At 38.7% G+C, this 18,532-nt stretch overlaps 2 protein-coding genes across 3 annotated transcripts; both read left to right on the top strand.

Moving 5' to 3' along the window:
- The first annotated feature begins 227 nt into the window (after positions 1-227).
- dhx37 (DEAH (Asp-Glu-Ala-His) box polypeptide 37) lies at positions 228-13,179 on the top strand. Of its 2 annotated transcripts, none has more exons than XM_022196099.2 (27): positions 228-322; positions 603-718; positions 836-1,005; positions 1,749-1,861; positions 1,962-2,313; positions 2,421-2,569; positions 2,663-2,755; positions 2,885-2,981; positions 4,199-4,312; positions 4,437-4,653; positions 5,055-5,153; positions 5,234-5,307; positions 5,456-5,591; positions 5,675-5,751; positions 6,738-6,970; positions 7,065-7,176; positions 7,264-7,370; positions 8,402-8,590; positions 9,361-9,485; positions 9,794-9,910; positions 9,998-10,170; positions 10,261-10,375; positions 11,666-11,803; positions 11,882-11,976; positions 12,414-12,487; positions 12,590-12,687; positions 12,781-13,179. In XM_022196099.2, the coding sequence occupies exons 2-27, from the start codon at positions 616-618 to the stop codon at positions 12,855-12,857; spliced, it is 3,447 nt and encodes a 1,148-aa protein (XP_022051791.2). In that variant the 5' UTR covers positions 228-322; positions 603-615; the 3' UTR covers positions 12,858-13,179. The 2 variants fall into 2 exon arrangements, with proteins under 2 accessions (XP_022051791.2, XP_051807275.1); XM_051951315.1 differs by lacking the exon at positions 228-322 and adding an exon at positions 381-403.
- Positions 13,180-14,484: 1,305 nt separating this feature from the next.
- ufd1l (ubiquitin recognition factor in ER associated degradation 1) lies at positions 14,485-18,487 on the top strand. Its single transcript, XM_022196100.2, has 12 exons — positions 14,485-14,628; positions 14,841-14,973; positions 15,635-15,667; positions 15,762-15,883; positions 16,192-16,322; positions 16,411-16,483; positions 16,591-16,659; positions 16,747-16,815; positions 16,889-16,939; positions 17,051-17,139; positions 17,546-17,630; positions 17,832-18,487. Exons 1-12 carry the CDS (start codon positions 14,626-14,628, stop codon positions 17,904-17,906), a joined length of 933 nt encoding a protein of 310 aa, XP_022051792.1. The 5' UTR covers positions 14,485-14,625; the 3' UTR covers positions 17,907-18,487.
- Positions 18,488-18,532: the final 45 nt, after the last annotated feature.

The following is an 18,532-nucleotide window of genomic DNA, read 5'->3' as shown; positions in this document are numbered from 1 at the left end:
ATATATATATATGATTACATTTAGATCATATATATGATTTAAAATTAAAATTAAAATTTGTGTTTTCTCCTTAAAATTTCTTGTGCTTGAGTTGTCATTGCTGGTTTATACATATCCAATAGATGGTATGTGTTTTTCTCAATATTCACGCAACTTATGAAACAGATTGTTCCATAGATTATTATTAATAAACAATGACAAAGTCTGAAAGAATACCAAATTCTTGTTCGCGACTCAGTTTGTGCGCCGGAACGTTTCTATGAAGTCACATTTCAGCGACGGACAGTTCCAGCTGATGGACTCGCGTATGTTTACACGTGAGGTGTGTGCAGGGCTGTAGTTTTACAAGTCAAGTGTTTTAATTTCAAATGCTGCTGTTTGACTCGGTATAATAACGAGATTTGTATGTAACAATGTTCCTAAATATTTAATCTGTTATGTAAATTCCGATTTTAATGTAATAATAAGGCTTGCTAGTTAGCTTCTGCTACATCGCTGTTACCCTGATAAAGTGTCAGATTTTTCTTTGTCTTTGTCACGTAACAAATCAACCGATGGTGGTTTTGCGAAGGTAGTTATTAGTGTTGTTTATTCATTTCCAGAGTTTAGCTTAAAATGGGAAAACTTAGGAAGAAACACAACTGGAAGGGAAGACAACAAACTGATGCTCAACAACCAGCAAATGAAGAGAAGACGGACATTGTGGTGGAACTAAAAGGTAGGAACTTACAGGAGAAATCCATAAAGCGGTGAAAAATATTCGCTCTTTATTAGCACTTATTTAACTGTATGTTTGGCTTGTCACAGTCCCCTGACTTCTCTGTATTGTCCTCAGATGCGGACAGGCTGAAAGGTGTAGATGAGAGCAATGCTTTGGTCCTACCAGCAAACAAAACTAAGAAGAAGAAATCCTCTCTGACACCAGTTTCCAGCAAAAAGCCGCTCACCAAGAAGCAGAGAAAGGAGCTGCAGAAGGTCCTGGAGCGCAAAGAGAAGAAAGTTCAGGTGAGACACAGTTTGCAGGTTTAGACAAACTGTGCAGCTGTAAGAGGAAATACGTATTTCTAACTAGGATATCACAGCTTTCAATTCAGTTTGTATATTCAGTTTGTGGCATTCTTTAGTTCTTAAATCTGAGGATTTGCTTCCTTTCTGTTTTATGTCTCTGTACATTGATACAATGTAAATATGAAGTAAAGTATCTTTGGGTTTTGGATTGTCAGTTGGAGAAACAGGATTTTTATGGCACTGACCTAGGTTCTCAGAATTTGTAATGGACATTTATTACTTTTTATCATGAAATTGCCCGGTCTTTTGGAATTTACTACAATACCTTAGATATTAGAGCTGAAATTTTAGTACTGACTGAAATATCAAATCAAAGATGGTTCAAAGTCGAGCTAGAAGTTTGCTTTGATGCTCTGATCAGTTTAGCAGCTCGTTTATTTATTCTCTGACATGGCAGTTGTGTTGAAACAATATTTAACTTAGTTTTTGTGACATGAAAATGTAGTGATGTAGATAAACATGACTTTTAATGTGTTCTTTTGGACATTTTATGCTTTTATTGCAGATAGTAGAGGGATGGGAAGAACTAAGATATCAGGAAATCAAGTATTTATTTTATTTGTTGGTGCTGCTCCTAATAATTTTTGTACATTAATGTTAACTGATTTTGGCATTTTGGGTAATTGTATATAAAGGACTAGATCACATCCCACATGCATGATTACTTCTCTTCCATCCAGAGAGCAGACATCCTGACCAAACTGGCTGCAGTGCAGCTTCCAGAGTCAGAACTGAAGCTCCTGTACACCACGTCCAAACTGGGAACAGGAGACAAACTTTACCAGACTAAACAGTAAGACCACAACACAACACATTAGTCAAGACAAAGAAGCAGTGTGATTGGTCTGTTTCTCGGCAGAGCAGGTGGAATAAGTGGTTTTCATTGTTCTCAGGTCATCGGATGAAGCAAAAGATGGAGACTCGGGTCCAAACATCAGCAGCCTCAGTGGAGCAAACAGAAAGAGAAAATGGAAAGAAGAGGAAGATGAAGAAGAACAGAAGGCTGAAGAAAGTAGTGATCTGGACACATCTTCTGATGAAGAGGAGGATGAGAATGTGATGAATACCACAGAGGCAAGGGTTCCTAAGGAAACAGATGCCAAAGAGGAAGTGACAAAAGAGCAGAAAGCCACAGAGCAGAAAGAACAGAAAGAGAAAAAGATTTCAGAGCAGGAGAAAGTTCAAAACAAGGCGCCATCACAGCCGGCTGTCTTCATTCCTGTTGACAGATCACCAGAAATACAGGTATGTGAACCGTTAAACTGCAGAATGAACTTGAAAACAGTGAATATCACATTTTGCAGGGTGTTTTTTTGATTTTGCTTAAAGCGTATTTGAATCTGTTGCTGCAGGAAGCTCGTCTGAAGCTGCCGGTTCTGGCGGAGGAGCAGGTCATCATGGAGGCGGTGAGAGAAAACCCCGGTGTCGTCATCTGTGGAGAGACAGGCAGCGGAAAGACCACCCAAGTGCCTCAGTTTCTGTATGAAGCCGGTTATGCCAGGTAGTTTATGCACGCTGTGGTGCTGTCCTGAAATGTTTTACTCAACATTTAGGTGAAATGTGATATCATGTAGTTTTGTCTTGTTTCCTCCAGTGACGGTCAGATTATTGGTATCACAGAGCCGAGGAGAGTTGCAGCTGTCAGCATGTCTCACAGAGTGGCCAAAGAGATGAACCTGCCCCCACAGTAACTAACATTTACTCATTACAGATTTAAAATATTCAACATTAAGCGACGTCGGGTTTACAGGCTGAAAAAGAACACTGGATGTAAACGTTTGCTGATAATGGCGCATGTTTGTGTGTCTGTGTTCAGGGTGGTGTCATATCAGATCCGATATGAAGGAAATGTGACGAGTGACACAAAGATTAAGTTCATGACAGACGGAGTTCTACTGAAGGAGATTCAAAAGGTATTTTCTTCACTTTCTACTGCGTCATCTAATGAAATACAGTGAACATGATGACAAGCTTCGACTGGTGTTTCTGAAATATGCAGGCTTTTACTGCTTTCCTTCATGATGCCTGATAGATGCGACCACAGCGGCAGAATTAGACGGACAGATTGAGAGAGCTGAATGTGTAATGACGTTCATGTTTCGTCTGCTGATGTAAGAGGATTCAGCTTTTTTAATTTTGAGAAGCAAACTTTGATTCAGGCCAATACACGAAGTTCTAAAGAAGAAGTTGAGCCTTCATAGCTACCTTTACCTTTTAACGTGACTAAAAGGAAAAAGGTTTGTGAAGGTTTTATTATTCTTCTAATAATAATGAACCACTCTACCAAAGAGCTGTCTGCAGTTTAACATCAGCATGTGGCGGTTAAAACACCATGTATAAGTCTCTGAGTCTCTGATCTCTGAGTGCAAGATCACAGAACGTTGTGTCAGAATGAAGGAAAGCAAAATTTTCCATCTAAAGAGTAAAAATTAGGACTGCAGCCAACTTATTTTTTTATTTAATATTCTGTTTATGATTATTTTGAATAGTTAATTAATTATATCATCTGTTTAGTGCCAGATTATAGTTAACAATGTTCGTTACAGTTTCCTGAAGCCCAAAACAATGTCCAAACATAACTTTAATTAAAAGATATTGTGTTTATAATCACAAAAGAGCATGAAAAACTGCTGGTAAAAGGCAGCATTTGGTATTTCTGCTTGAAAATGACTTGAATGATCAATTGATGATAGTTAGCTCACGAGACTTTATTGCTCCAGCCACAGGAACTGTTATGTTACAGCAGCATAGTCAGCAATAAATAAAAGTAACAGTAAAATCAACAGTGGAATCGCAGATCTGCTGAACAAGCCACTGACAAAACATCAACATTTGACAATATGTTCAATGTATACATCAAATCAACAGCCTTATTATTTAATAGTGTAGAAGAGCAACATATAATCAGTATTATCCAGCACTTCTTGGTGATTATTTCACTTATCAATTCTATAACTAACTTCTAAAATTACAGCTTGAATGGCCGTCATTTAGTTGAATTTAACCGAAAAATGCAGCTGAAAGCATTTAAATTATTATTTTTTAAATCAGTAATAGACTTGGTTGTAACACATTTTATCTGTATTATTCTTGAATGTTTGTTCAGTGTTTTGGTGTCTCTGTCCTGTAGGATTTTCTGCTGAAGCGATACCGTGTGATAATCATAGATGAAGCTCACGAACGGAGCGTCTACACTGACATCCTCATCGGATTGTTGTCCCGTATCGTCCCGCTCAGAAACAAGGTGGGAGACACAACTGCTCTGTCCATTCATTGTTTATTTTACATTCATAATTTATTTAGAGACATTGTATTTTTACAAGCATACATCCATTTAATGAACCTGTTGCCTCTCCACCTCGCTGCAGAAAGGGATGCCGATGAAGCTGCTCATCATGTCGGCTACTCTGCGGGTCGAGGACTTCACAGACAACCAGAGGCTGTTTCGGACGCCTCCTCCCGTCATCAAGATGGACTCTCGTCAGTTCCCGGTCACGATCCATTTCAACAAACGCACCCCAATGGAGGATTACACCGGAGAGGCCTTTCACAAGACCTGCAAAATCCACCGCATGCTGCCTCCAGGTGCTTCACAGCATTAATATTTATTTACTAAAAAACTAAGCTGATGTGTAGTGGTGACATCAAAGAATAGCAGGTCATTGGAAGAGGAAAATAAAATGTTTTTTTTCTCTACTCTAAACATATGGCTTCTTTCTTACCAAAGCACATCCAGAGATAAAAGACTTAACAAATAAAATTTAACATCTAAATGAGCAGAATCATCTTTGTAGTTTCTTAATGATAACAGACTTGGACAGTTTAGCCTGTGGAGAGATGGATGCTTTTATTTTGACATTTTTTCGATTGATAATAATGCGTTTATATTAGTAGATTTTCTAGCTGTGAATAAAACATGTATATACAGAGAAATTTGCAGTAAATCACAAGGACAAACTCCCTAAAGCCATGTCTGTTTCCTTCAGGTGGTATCCTGGTGTTTCTTACCGGTCAGGCTGAAGTTCACAATCTCTGCAGGCGACTGAGAAACGCTTTCCCTTTCAGGAAGAATAACGTAGACGCTGGTGAGTGGCAGCCTCCTCACACTCTGGAATACCTCAAAGCAAAGCGTGTGTTTTGTGTATTTATTTGCTTGTGTGTCCAGCTGAGAATGAGGACGCAGACAGCTCAGAGGCGATGAGGAAGTTCAAGAAGGCCAAACAGAAGAAGAAAACAGTCGTAAGTCGGATTTTAGAAAATGGTTTCTAAAGCCTTTGTAGCTAACAAACGCCATTTGTGTGTGATTTTACGATGTGATTTACGTCACCTACATCCTCAGCACATATTTCTTGTGTAAATATTTTAAGAGTGTCGACTCTTTCTTTAGTCTCTGCCCAGAATCGACCTGGATAACTACTCTGCCCTGCCGGTGGATGAAGGTGATGAAGACAGAGAGGCTGGAATCGGAGACGAGGAGGACGGAGGCTCAGACCTCGACATCGGAGATGATGTCGCTGATTCAGGCAAGCAGCTCTAAATATGTTATTCTTACGTGGATCTGTTTCAGTTTGGTGCTCTAACATTTTCCTGTGTTTTGTCTCCGTAGAGGAAAAAGCTGACCCATCCATTCCTCTCTACGTCCTCCCACTTTACTCTCTGTTGGCTCCTGAGCAGCAGGCGAAGGTGAGATTATTATCTTTCATCTGCACAAAACTGATAAGAAAATTCACCCAAGAGACAGATAGGGTAGTTTTACCATAAAAATAGATGTACAGATAAATGAGTGTAAAGATTTATGTATTTTTCAATGTCCTGGATAAAGTTCAGCATTTGCCTTCCACTGGACCTCTGACATAGTGAATAGCTAAATCGCCAATACAGTGCAAGATGGTCCATTTTTTTACAGAATAGATTTTACATAAATGTTGTCCCCTTCCTGGTTATACTTTGTAGCCTGAAACACTTCGACCTGTTGATGAAGAGGAAACTGCTCAGGATCAGTTTGAAACAACTTAATGCATAAACTAAGTAACTATTAATAAAACAGCACTTTGAGTGTTTATTACTTCTTGACCAAATGTTTGTTGTAATATGATGTTAGTGCAAGAAATATATTAGAGTGTCATTACATTAAATGATGAAAGACAATTGTATTTCATGTTAGATTTATAAAGGATGGATTGTTCAGAAATCCCAGGTATTTTTTCTATTTTGTTCGTCCTCTATTCTTAGATTTGTGGCCAGTTGATGATCATAAAGATGAGCAGGCAGTGAGTTGAATTTGTCTGCATAATCAATATGAAGTGTAGTGAACAGTTGCTTCAGATTGATTTGTACCTACTAGTACACAACAATTTAAATTAGATTTTTTGAGAGAAGATTTTCACCTAAAAATACGAAAAAAGTTTTGTTTTGTTTTTTTAATTTGTTAGTATGCTGTGGTTTTTAATTTTATTGCAGCTGGTAGATTATTAACATCACCAGCTACCAGATGAGGTTATGTTAGCTATTGTGTAAAGTCAGTTGTGTCGGTTATAATTGTAATCAGAGGCGGTGGTTAATCTGTAATAATGGTGAAAGGTGGAATAGTTGGCTGCCATTCAGACTGGATATTCTACATGAAATGTAAATTTACAAATGTTACTGTGACACCTTGTGTGTTTCTGCAGGTGTTCAGGCCGCCTCCACCTGGCACTCGTCTGTGTGTCGTCGCCACCAACGTAGCCGAGACGTCTCTGACCATCCCTGGGATCAAGTATGTGGTCGACTGCGGTCGAGTTAAGAAGCGTTTCTACGACAGAGTGACCGGAGTGTCGTCCTTTAAAGTCACGTGGACCTCGCAGGCTTCAGCCAATCAGAGGGCCGGTAGAGCGGGACGAACAGAGCCGGGACACTGCTACAGGTCAGAACTGTTAAACTGTGGAATGCTGTAGTGAGACTGGTGTTTTGTTTACTTGAAAGGATTTTCACAAATATTTGTTTCTGTATTTCTGCAGGTTGTACTCCTCTGCAGTCTTTGGAGACTTCAGTTTGTTCTCGGAGGCAGAAATCACTCGCAGGCCTGTGGAGGATCTGGTTTTACAGATGAAGGACCTCAACATAGATAAAGTCAGTAAAAAAACAAGCAACTAAAACACAGCTGTGTAAGAGAAACAAAATGTCATTAAAACAAAGTAATATTTTCTGTTTGCACAGGTGGTAAATTTCCCCTTTCCCACGCCTCCGTCTACTGAGGCTCTGGTTGCAGCAGAGCAGTTACTGGTATCACTGGGAGCTCTGGAGGAGCCGCCTCGCACTGGAAGGTAACTGACTGTCTATTTCTTTCACTGCCCCTCATGGGTTACATAACATTTAATTATTTCTAACTGCTTGGTCTGATGGAGATCTCTTTCTATTACACAGTAGTCGCTCTCTTCCAGTGTTGCAAATAAAATAATACAACAATTAAATACTGTCGGCCCTAAATTGGTCAGGTTAATCTCTGTAACTTGTAACACTGTAGGGTTTTAGTCACACTATCTGTATTAATTAGGGTAAACTTTGGAATTTATAACACCGTAGTGTCTTGCTGTATTATTACGTCACTTAGATCATTAATAACGCTGTAAGCTTTTGTGTTAATATATTCTGATCAGATGAAGTTGTATTTTATACCATTTGTGAAGGTTTCAATCCCTAATTTGTAAGCCACTCAGATGAAATCACATTAATCTATAAATAACACTACAAGGTCTTAAATGCAATGTTTAGTCTTGTTAGGTTTCTTTCATAATACCCATCTCTTCTTTTTGACATGCTACATTAATTCACTGTCTTGTCTTGACTTAACTATTTTGTCTGTTTTTTATTTGCATGGTCGCAAACTTCAAAATTTAAATTTGTTTCAATTTTTTAATTTGACATTTGTTTCATTGTAGAGCACATAACTTTGTTTTTGAAATGTGCCATACAAATGTAGTTCAATATTGTTATTATGTATTAATGCAGTTCAGGCCGCATCTATGCCATTTGTTTTTCTTTATATGCTGTTTCTTTACTGAGATTAATGAAAAGAGGAAGTGATATTAATTGAACAAGTGTTTATTTTATTATAAAGTCATTTAGCATTACATTCAGTTGATCAATAGCAAAACACAAAGACCTCTTCAAGATTATTGGCCTTTTTTGAAGCCCTATGAAAGTACCAGAAATGCAGTTTTGTTCTCATCTAATCAGCCTTCTTCATGTTTATGCAAAATGTCTGTTTGTATTTTAGTGGGATTATACAAACTGAACTAATCACTAGTTGCATCATGTGTCCACATTTGTAAACTGTGAAGTTTTTCTATTAAAGGGTGAAACAGATCCAGCAGGCGAGTCTGAGCTGTCCCATCACCCCGCTGGGCAGAGCGATGGCTTCGTTCCCTGTGACCCCACGCTACGCTAAAATGTTAGCGCTCGGGCAGCAGCAGGACTGTCTGCCCTACGTGATCGCTGTGGTCGCAGCCATGACCGTCAGGGAGATTTTTGAAGATCTGGACAGGTGAAGACAACTTTTCTCAAAGGATGTGTGTTTTCAGATAAATTCTGAATTAAATAGTAGTAACAGAAACATTCACTGTGGTTCAGATTTGATTCCAGTGGGAAAAAAATGAAATTTATGCTTCACAAGTGCATTAATTCGCATATACGTACAAACCTTAGATGAGCCTAAAAGTGACTTTAACCCTTTAAGCTTCAGTCAATTCCAGCCGTTTTCAGTACAAAAAATCGCTAATATTCTATTTTTAAATAAAAAAAAAATTACGAAAAATACGGGGAATATTGGACGGGCATCACGAGGTGCATTTCCTTGAAAATGACCGATTCGGGGATTTTATACGACTTCAGGACATGTTTTGGACAAAATAGTTTACTGGCTTGTGCCATCTGGATGTAAAAGGTTGGATTATGGCCGTTTTTTGTGGAATCTTTTTTTGTGTGTGTAGTAATGAACCCGGAAATGTGAGTCGCGCTGTGTGCGTTGAAGCCGTGTATAGAGAACGGATGGATGAATATTCGTTTTTGTCGGACAAATGTGTTTTTCTCACCCGCTGTAGTAATCGCATCTGAAAGTGGTTTATACCGGCGGATTCATGAGAATCTAAGCTTTCCATCGGCGTATAGTGTTTGTATAATCGTGTTTGCAGCCGTCGGACATTCTTGAAATTCCTATGCAGACGCACTGAAGCGTTGTAACAAGAGCACCTTATCAAGCAGCATTAACATGTTTTAGATGTTTTAAAACTGCAGCATGTTTTTGTTTCCCCTCAGACCTGCACGTAGTGAAGAGGAGAGCTCTAAACTCACCCAGCGTCGAGCTCGGATGACCCAGATGAGGCGGCTGTGGGCTGGACAGGGAGCTGCTCTCCAGCTGGGGGACCTTATGGTCATGCTGGGTAAGATGACTCTCTGCTCAGGTTACAATAATGGACAACAGACTGTAGACAAGTCTCTTTAGGCTGTAGCTGACCTTTAAAGGCCCCATGATATGGCTTCAGAGTTATATTTTTTCTTCCAGGTTTTAGCATAAGATAGAATTTCATGGGGACACTGAAGCATCAGGGGGCTCCTTATTGAATAATTTAACTGAGTCTCAATTTAGGAAGGGCTAGTTAGGGGCCATAAAGGATTTTGTTGATGCAGCTTGTTGATATTAAGCATTTTAATTGATTCTTGCCATAAGTCTGTAAACATGTGATTGCAGGTGCTGTTGGTGCTTGTGAATTTGCTGGCTGTACTCCAAAATTCTGTGAGGATAATGGACTGAGGTACAAAGCCATGGTGGAGATCCGGAAGCTCAGAGGACAACTTACTAACGCAGGTACACATGTGTAGAAATAAAACAGATAATCTAACATACGCTGCTGAAGAAACGTAACAGAAAACCATTCGCTTTCCCTCCTCCCAGTGAACGCAGTGTGTCCGGCGGTGGGAGTATTTGTGGATCCGAAGATGACCCCACCGACGGAGCACCAGGTGGTTTGCTTGCGGCAGATTGTTCTGGCCGGACTGGGAGACCATCTTGCGAGACGTGTACAGGCAGAAGATTTACTGGACCCAAAGTGGAAGAATGGATACAAGGTAAGTCACTTGAAAGAGCTTTAAATGTGATTTTGGAGAATTTAGTGCATCTGTACTCACCTCCTCACCTTTATCTTTTTCTACTCATAGACACCTCTCATGGACGACCCAGTGTTCATTCATCCTAATTCTGCACTGTTCAAAAGGCTGCCAGAGTTTGTCGTCTACCAGGAGGTCATGGAGACCACCAAGATGTACATGAGAGGTAAACAAGCTTTGGTTACAACACCAGTAAAAGTAGAATAAATTGGGGGCTTTTTGTCAGCTGGATACTGTAGCTGCGATTGTTTTCAACTTGTGGATGAGTCTGTGTGCGTCATCGTGGTAAAATGTGGTCGGCAGTAGCTTCACAACCACACAAGATGCAATCAGAAAACGTTAAAAGTGTGTTGTTGAGGTCAAAATGAAGGCCAAGTACTCACTGACAATCAGTGGGTCAGAATGTCAACATGTTGATGTTCTTCACAGGTGCTATGAGGTTGCTTGATTTTTCTCAAATGTTTGACAACATTTTGTAGTTTTTATAGTAGTGAGAATCGTAGAATAGAATAACCGAGGTGTTCCACAGACTCTGGAAAAGAATAACTAACTAACACTCTTCAGGAAGAGTATCCACAAGTTCAAATGATGTGCTGTGAAAAACACAATCAATCACTCCTCTCCTCCTGAATTATATCAGACCAGTATTCATTATTCAACATCAAATAATATAAAAAGGACATATTTAAAGAAACAACCAACTTATAAAAAATGTATAAAAATGACATTTTCCCAAAAAATAATCAACCCATCATTCTTCTGAATGAGGCACTCTTCTGATTTTAACACTGTTTCAAAATTAAAGAATATAAAAAGTAAGCATTTGGTTAGTTCACACATTCATTAGGTTAGAGCATATGGCAGTATAAATAACAGGTTATAATATCATACCGTGCTCCCTCATTTTGCTGCCGCTCCTTCATAATCCCATCCTTATGGCTGACTAGGGGATCCCATATCCATGACTTTTGACAGCTGCTGCACATATTATGTCTTCAAGTCCAATCACAAGGCAGGGCCAAATAGTTTCAGGTTGTCACTGTTAAGTAAAAAAAAATAGATATGATTTTTGAACGTTATTTTGAAGTCTGTGCTGTTTCTGTTTTGATGAGTTCCTGAATTTTAGTTGAACCTCTTGTTTTAGACAAATCTAAGGATCTCTGGTTTGATGTTTTCTTTGCCTTATGTGAGTGAGAAACCACCGTAATAAATTCTAATATGATTGCTTAAACGTCCATCAGCCAGTCATAACTCTGAATTTCCGTCTGCACGATATTGATTACATCACTGCGTGTTTGGATGCTAAAATAATCGCACGTTTCCTGAAAATCTTCTTCATGAGCCGTGTGTCTAGTATGCTAAATTTCAGGAAAACAAATCACTGTTACTTTTATTCAAGCCAGATTTGCAGACCGATGCTTTCACCTGATAAAATGTGCCCCCCTTTTCCTGTCAGGTGTCTCGGCAGTAGAAGCAGAGTGGGTCCCCCAGCTTCTGCCTCAGTATTGTCACTTCAGCTCTCCTGAGGAGTCGCCGTCACCGTGGTTTTGTTCCTCCACCGGCACCATCAGATGTCACCGCAAAAGCACCTTCTGTAAGTTTTCCACAGCAGAGCTCCAGAGCTGAAATGTGTTTCTGAAACATCTGATTAATAACTGTGTCACTGCTTCAGTCCGTGTGGGTTGGCAGCTGCCTGCTGTGGAGATGGAGTATCCAGACGGAGTGGAGCGCTTCAAGCTGTTTGCCAGTTTTCTTCTCGAGGGACAGGTATGGCGGCAAAACCTAAAAGACTTTTTCTGAACACTGCTAGAGCCCCAAATAGAGAAATGCTGTTTTCCTGCTCCCTTCTTTATTTGCTTGCTGTAGTTTGGAAACATTGGAAAACCCCTGTGGTTCATATTAAATTATACAACATCTGACATATAAACATTATTTGTTGACCTTTTTTTTCTTACATTTGATCATTATCTGTGATCAAACTCAAGATAAATCAGCCATTGCTAACAGACATTTAAGATATTGTCTGATGTGTTGTTCTCTGAGTGCCTGCCCAAAAAATATGAACTACAGGGAAACTAGAAATTCAAAATCTGGAATTTAAACTTGGCGCAAAAGATATAAAAGCTAGACAGATGATGCCTACACCTGATCAAACCTGACGGGAACATTTAGCTCCAATGATATTTTCTTTGTCTGGCTAACAGGTTTGTCCTCAACTGAAGAAACACAGAGAACACCTTCTCTCCAACCCCTCCATCATGCTGAAAACATGGGCAAAGTAAGTTGATGCCTTCACAAACACTCATCTTTACTCTTTCAGTCATTTTTTTCATTTTTCAGCAGATGACTTCAGCTTGCTGTTATGTCTTTGCTATTTTAGGCTGCAGCCCAGAACGGAGGCTTTACTGGTGCCGCTGGTGTCAAAGAAAATTGACAACAAAGAGGCTCTCCTTTCTGTCTGGAAGATGGAAGATAAATGTGAGTATTTAATGTGTTTGGCTTGTTTCTGATTTGATTATTCCTGCTCTCATTTACTTTGTTGTTTTATAATGTGTTTTTCTTCTCCTACAGTTCTTTTGTCTGCATATTGCCAGTGGTTACCTGAATCCATGCACCAGGATGTAGCCAAAAGCTGGCCTCCGATATAAAGTCCTGCATCTGAAAGTAGAAAAAAATGACCTATATGGCAGCCAAGGCCACGTCTTCACTGTTGGGAAAAGATTGTTGAGACTCAGCAGGGTTTTGTTATGTTTTATCACAAAGCAAATACAATACACCCAACACTGCCTTTTCTCAGTTTTGTATTTTATACACTGTGTCTATGAATTGTAAAGTTGTTTTCATGCAGGAAGTATTTCAACTACAGCTTTGTATTGACTTTTAACTTGTTATCAAAGTCTTGCTGTCACTTATGTATGTCATTATGATGTGGTCTTTATAAGACTTGTAAAAGATGTGACCGTGAAAGAGGCTGGTGTGTGATTTCTTCATGCTTTCAGTCAACTGTGGTTGTCAGCAGGATTTCCTCGCTTTTGAGATAGTTGAAAAAATTGTTTGGAGCCTGTATTAAGAATAATTTAAAATAGAATAGAATAGGATGCTTTTAATTGTCATTATAAACACACAATGTACAACAAAATTAAAGCAAACTCTTGTGGTGGAAAGTGCAAATACCACCTAATAGATAAAAGTATAAATATATATAGAAAAAGAGCTGATACGACAATGAGAAGAACAAGCATGACAACAACAAACTACAGAGATATGTTGCACTGCTGACAAATATATAAGGTATCAAGGAGAAAATGGTTTTGGTTGGAATTTAAAGCAAAATTTTGACCTTAAATGATAACTGTCTCTCGGACAGTCCAACTGCGAGGTACATTAAAAAGCTGTTTTGGTTTCTGTTTTACACAAGCTTTCATAATGAGATTTGCCCAGTTCCCATAGAATTACAAAATATAAAATGGTGAGCACAAGCGGTCTGTGTATTTTTTGGCAACTGGATTTTCCGTTCTGAAACAGATTAGAAAAACAAAAAAGTGGTTATTTTATTTTCGTTTTAAAATAAAAAAAATAAAATTGAAATTCAAGGCGTTTTTCATTTTCATGATCAAAGAGGGATATACGAAATTTTAAAAATGCTTTGATTTTCATTTCATATTTACAAGTCATCTTAAATCATCTTATTGACTGTGTAAAGCCCTGTTTCGCACGGGATTAATATTACCTGGTGACCTCTGGTGATTTGTATTAATTGCGAAGGAGGTCGGTGATCTTAATTCCTTGTGAATGCGCCATGTCGGTAACTGGTAAAGTAATAATTCCCCCACAAATTACCTTCTATATTTCACCAAACACCGACATCCTGGGATAATACTAGTCCCGTGCGAATCTGCATCTCAGTAATGAGGGGGTATTTGAGTCGTTGTTGTTTTTTATTGCACGTCTTTTTCTACATCTTTCTCGGTTGAATTATGGAAGTTGTCGTGGAAATTATTGATGGCATTTTAGGAGCAAATGCAACAGTAGGCCAATACACAACAGACCTGTAGAGCATTCACAGAAACGGTAAAATCAGATCAACAACAAGAGGGAAATTTGCGAGGATATTGTGATGGAACTGCACTTTCAGAAATGCAGATGTCCTGGGGTAATTCACAAATTATCAGAGGTCCCCAGGTAGTACTAATCCCGTGCGAATAGTGCATACGTAACACTTTGTGAGTAAGTGAGGGACTTCTGTGATTGGCTAATGGTCGTCCTGTCGTCATTTCCTTCTGTCGACTCGTACACTTCCGGAAGAAGCGGAAGACAACAGTGGCAGTTCACGGCATATGTGTTTTTTCAAACAAGAAAACTGAAGTAGATATTTTCATTCCAGTCGTTTGACAGCCGGATATCTAAACTGTCAACATGGTGAGTACTATTCTGCTTTTGTTCACCGCTGACTGCAAAGTTGTATCAAAATAAACCGTAGTTGTAGCAGTTTAGCTAGCGAGCGGCTAACAACAACAAGCAGAGCAGAAAGATGCGTCGTCATGTTGATGTTGTCCTGCCGTGGTGTTACCACTTTGTGCAAAGCCATCGAAGCATTGTTTGTATGTTTTAATGATATGTTTGTTCCTCAGTTTTCCTTTCAAGTTTTCGACCACGCGATGGCCCGAGGCTTTCAGAACCGCTTCTCTACTCAGTATCGCTGCTACTCGGTATCTATGCTGGCTGGTCCAAACGACCGCTCCGATGTGGAGAAAGGAGGCAAAAGTGAGTTGTATACAAATATATGTTCTAGTCTAGTCCATATCTAGTTTTATATAATCAGGAAATTCAAGGTTTCTGAACATGATGTATTTTCGGATTTGCGGGCAAGCCATCTGGAATCAGATTAAAATAAGTTTTCTCAAGCATTTAGTTGATGCACTGATTAATCAGTAAACAGAAGATTGATTAGAAAATATTTCGAATGTTAGATTTTCATCATTGAGAGACCTCCATGCAAACGTGCCAATAATCAATGACTCTACCTTATCAAATATGATGATTTGATGCTTTTCTTTGTTGCATATGGTGATGACTTTTGATATTATCAGTCCTAGCACTGAAAGATAGATATTTGCTGAACAGTCACCAATACAATAGACATTGTAAGAGTGTTGTTGTCTTTGTATATCATGATATTTGCCTTATAGTGACAGCTAAACATGTAATATCACAGACCAAATATGATCTACTCCACATAAGCTTAGCCAGACATTATCAGTCATTCTCAATGTCATATTTGAATTTAAATCTCAAACAAAATTTTCCATACTTGTACTTTTTGTTTTTCAGATTGATTACTTGAAACCTTGTGACTGACTGTAAAGATAATAATGAATGCATATGCTGTTTATTCCTGAAATCATTATTTATTTGTTCTTTTCAGTAATAATGCCACCCTCAGCTCTCGACCAGCTCAGTAAGTTCATGTCAAATCAAATACATTTTCATCTTAGATGCTCTGTTTGGACTGTCTGTGATTCTTATCCTTATTCTCTTTTCGCCCTGTACAGGCAGGCTTAACATCACCTATCCAATGCTGTTTAAGCTGACAAACAAGAACTCAGACAGAATGACACACTGTGGTGTTCTGGAGTTTGTGGCAGATGAGGGAATCTGTTACCTTCCACACTGGGTAAGAAACAATCATGAGTTTGATGTTGGTGTCACAGAGACACAGATGTCTGCTATTCTGACGTTTTTTTTATGTGGAAATCAACAATAATACTTTATTCAGACAGAAGTAAAAGCAACAGTTTAAAAATCTACATAATTAAAAAAAATGTAGTTAATAAAAGCACTGAATAACAGTGTATGATGGATGTGATCTAACAACATATTTTTATTGTCTGAAATGATCTCTGCATATTTAATGCTTTTAAAGCCACTCTTTGAATATCAGTGAAGGCCACTCTGATATTTGGTTCATTTTCTTTGTTGCAGATGATGCAGAATCTTCTGCTGGAGGAAGGTGGTCTGGTTCAAGTGGAGAGTGTTAACCTTATGGTCGCCACTTACTCAAAGTTTCAGCCTCAGAGCCCAGACTTCCTGGACATCACAAACCCCAAGGCCGTGTACGAAACATTAGCTAGGACAATGAGTTTGACTTTCATATTTTGTGTTTAGCTGAAGCGATTTAACTAAGTTGTCATTTTATTACAGGCTGGAAAATGCATTGAGAAACTTTGCGTGCTTGACTACTGGTGATGTTATCGCTATCAACTACAATGAAAAGGTCAGTCAGTTTGTTCAAATGAGTACTGGGCTGATATGTGAAGATATTTAAGGTTTATTTCTTTTTTCTGTGTACCACTGTTAATGCAATCTGTGTGTTTGTTTCAGATATATGAGCTACGAGTAATGGAGACCAAACCAGATAAAGCAGTGTCCATCATTGAGTGCGATATGAACGTAAGGCTCTCGATATGAACACAAACAATAGGGAGATATTCTGTGGCACTCTATACTGCAACTATGTGTCGTGTCTCTGTTTTATAGGTGGATTTTGATGCTCCATTGGGTTACAAAGAGCCTGAACGACGACCTCAACACCAGGAAGAACCGACAGTAAGGAACAAAACCTTAGTGTACCTGTAAATTTTATGCTCTGGACAATGTGATAAAACTCTTTTCTTGACAGGAGGAAGAAGGAGATCCCAGCAGTTACGCTGACATGGACATGGGATTCAGGGTGAGTACAAAATACCGCGTTAGAGACAAAAAAAATCGGACTATTGATAATTGTGGTGGTATTGTGTGTGGTAATAGGATCTCATATAACTTCTTATCTGTTTATGTTTAGGCTTTTACTGGCTCTGGCAATCGATTGGATGGTAAAACAAAGGGGATTGAACCCAGCCCTGCTCCTCTTGCCCCAAGTGACATTAAAAGGTAAAAAGATGTTTAGTATTTTTACACTCGGGAATGTTACAGTCAAGTATTATAACACACAACAACTCTGCAACAGTATAAGATTCCTCCTTAGACTGAGGAGACTGTTGATCAAACAGCACAGAGTAGAGAGATGAGGACTGACATGTAACAAGCATTCATTACCTTAAGCTCTAAGCCACCAGGTAAATAACAGCACATATATTTTGGCTACCTTAGACAGCATTTTTCAGTTTGAACTAGATCTTCCACAGTTAGGTTCAAGGTGGAATGGTGAACTGAATGGAGACACACAATGTGAACCAGTAAGGCGCAACAGACTGTCAGATAATGCAGTGGCGGACAGCTTTGAGCAAAAGCTTGAGTGTAAATTAATAATCTTAACGTCTACTCTTACGTCACACAGAGGCATTCCCAACTATGACTTCAAAGTTGGCAGAATCACCTTCATCAGAAACTCCAGACCTCAGCCGAGAAAAATTGTAGATGATGTAAGTAAAGTGGATTATTTTTATTCAGTGTCTAATTCCCTTATGCGGCTCCTTCCCAACAGACACTGAACTTAATGGTTTAATGGTGTGATTAATATAATTATATTTAGTTCTCTACATGAGATTTCTTTATTTAGGGGTCTTGCTATAGTTTTTGCAATTACAGCCATGTCTAAATCTCCATCTTCTAAATCCTCTCAGGATGATGCCATGAACAGATTCATCGCCTTCTCTGGACAAGGACAGTCGCTACGCAAGAAAGGCAGAAAGCCTTGAAGAATCACAAATAAAGAAGCTGGTTTATGTGCACAAATCTCACTTATCTTTGGTCACCTTCAGCAGCAAAGTAAAAAAGAAAAAAGAAAGATCTTATGATGCATTGGAGTGTTGCCTCTCTGTTGCTTTTAAATGGGAGTTTTGCTGTGACTTTGGATTATAGTAGATCTCTGGCAGTAATGTTTTTGCTTAAAAAGACTGAACTGCATAAATTACTGTCGGTTCTAATTTGATGTTCACAAGTTCAGGTTGGCAGATTTGAGCCAGGCAGTTTAGATTATATCACCAACACAAAGCATAACTTGTGAATTATTGCTGTAAAGATATCAGATTTGATTTACCTTTGACTTAGAACAACCTCCCCTCTTCCGTAATTGTCACATTTTTACAATTCAATTTAAGTGTGCTGTTATCCAGAACCCTGTGTAAAATGGGAGCAATAATACTTTTAATGATAAAGGAAATAATTTTATGCTTGAGTTTTTTCCAGGGATATAAAATAAGAAATAATTCGCAAGTTTTTTTCTCCCCTTTTTCCTGGTTTATTTATAAACAAATAAAGGATTGTGTTTTGAAATGAATTGTAGAGGATATTTTTTGTGATCTTGTTGCCTGTACATGAACAA

This window comes from Acanthochromis polyacanthus, chromosome 7 (genome assembly GCF_021347895.1).
Source record: "Acanthochromis polyacanthus isolate Apoly-LR-REF ecotype Palm Island chromosome 7, KAUST_Apoly_ChrSc, whole genome shotgun sequence".
Taxonomy (NCBI): Eukaryota; Metazoa; Chordata; class Actinopteri; family Pomacentridae; genus Acanthochromis; species Acanthochromis polyacanthus.
The sequence above is the reverse complement of the archived record's forward strand: the minus strand, read 5'-3'. Positions and strand labels throughout refer to the sequence as shown.

Excerpts from the sequence above, each read along its gene's own strand:
- dhx37 (XM_022196099.2), top strand. The coding sequence starts at position 616 with ATGGGAAAACTTAGGAAGAAACACAACTGGAAGGGAAGACAACAAACT. Across the intron at positions 5,308-5,455 it reads AACAGAAGAAGAAAACAGTC|TCTCTGCCCAGAATCGACCT; the intron begins GTAAGTCGGATT and ends CTCTTTCTTTAG. Across the intron at positions 9,911-9,997 it reads AGGACAACTTACTAACGCAG|TGAACGCAGTGTGTCCGGCG; the intron begins GTACACATGTGT and ends CCCTCCTCCCAG.
- ufd1l (XM_022196100.2), top strand. Across the intron at positions 16,323-16,410 it reads ATCACAAACCCCAAGGCCGT|GCTGGAAAATGCATTGAGAA; the intron begins GTACGAAACATT and ends ATTTTATTACAG. Across the intron at positions 17,140-17,545 it reads GCCCCAAGTGACATTAAAAG|AGGCATTCCCAACTATGACT; the intron begins GTAAAAAGATGT and ends TACGTCACACAG.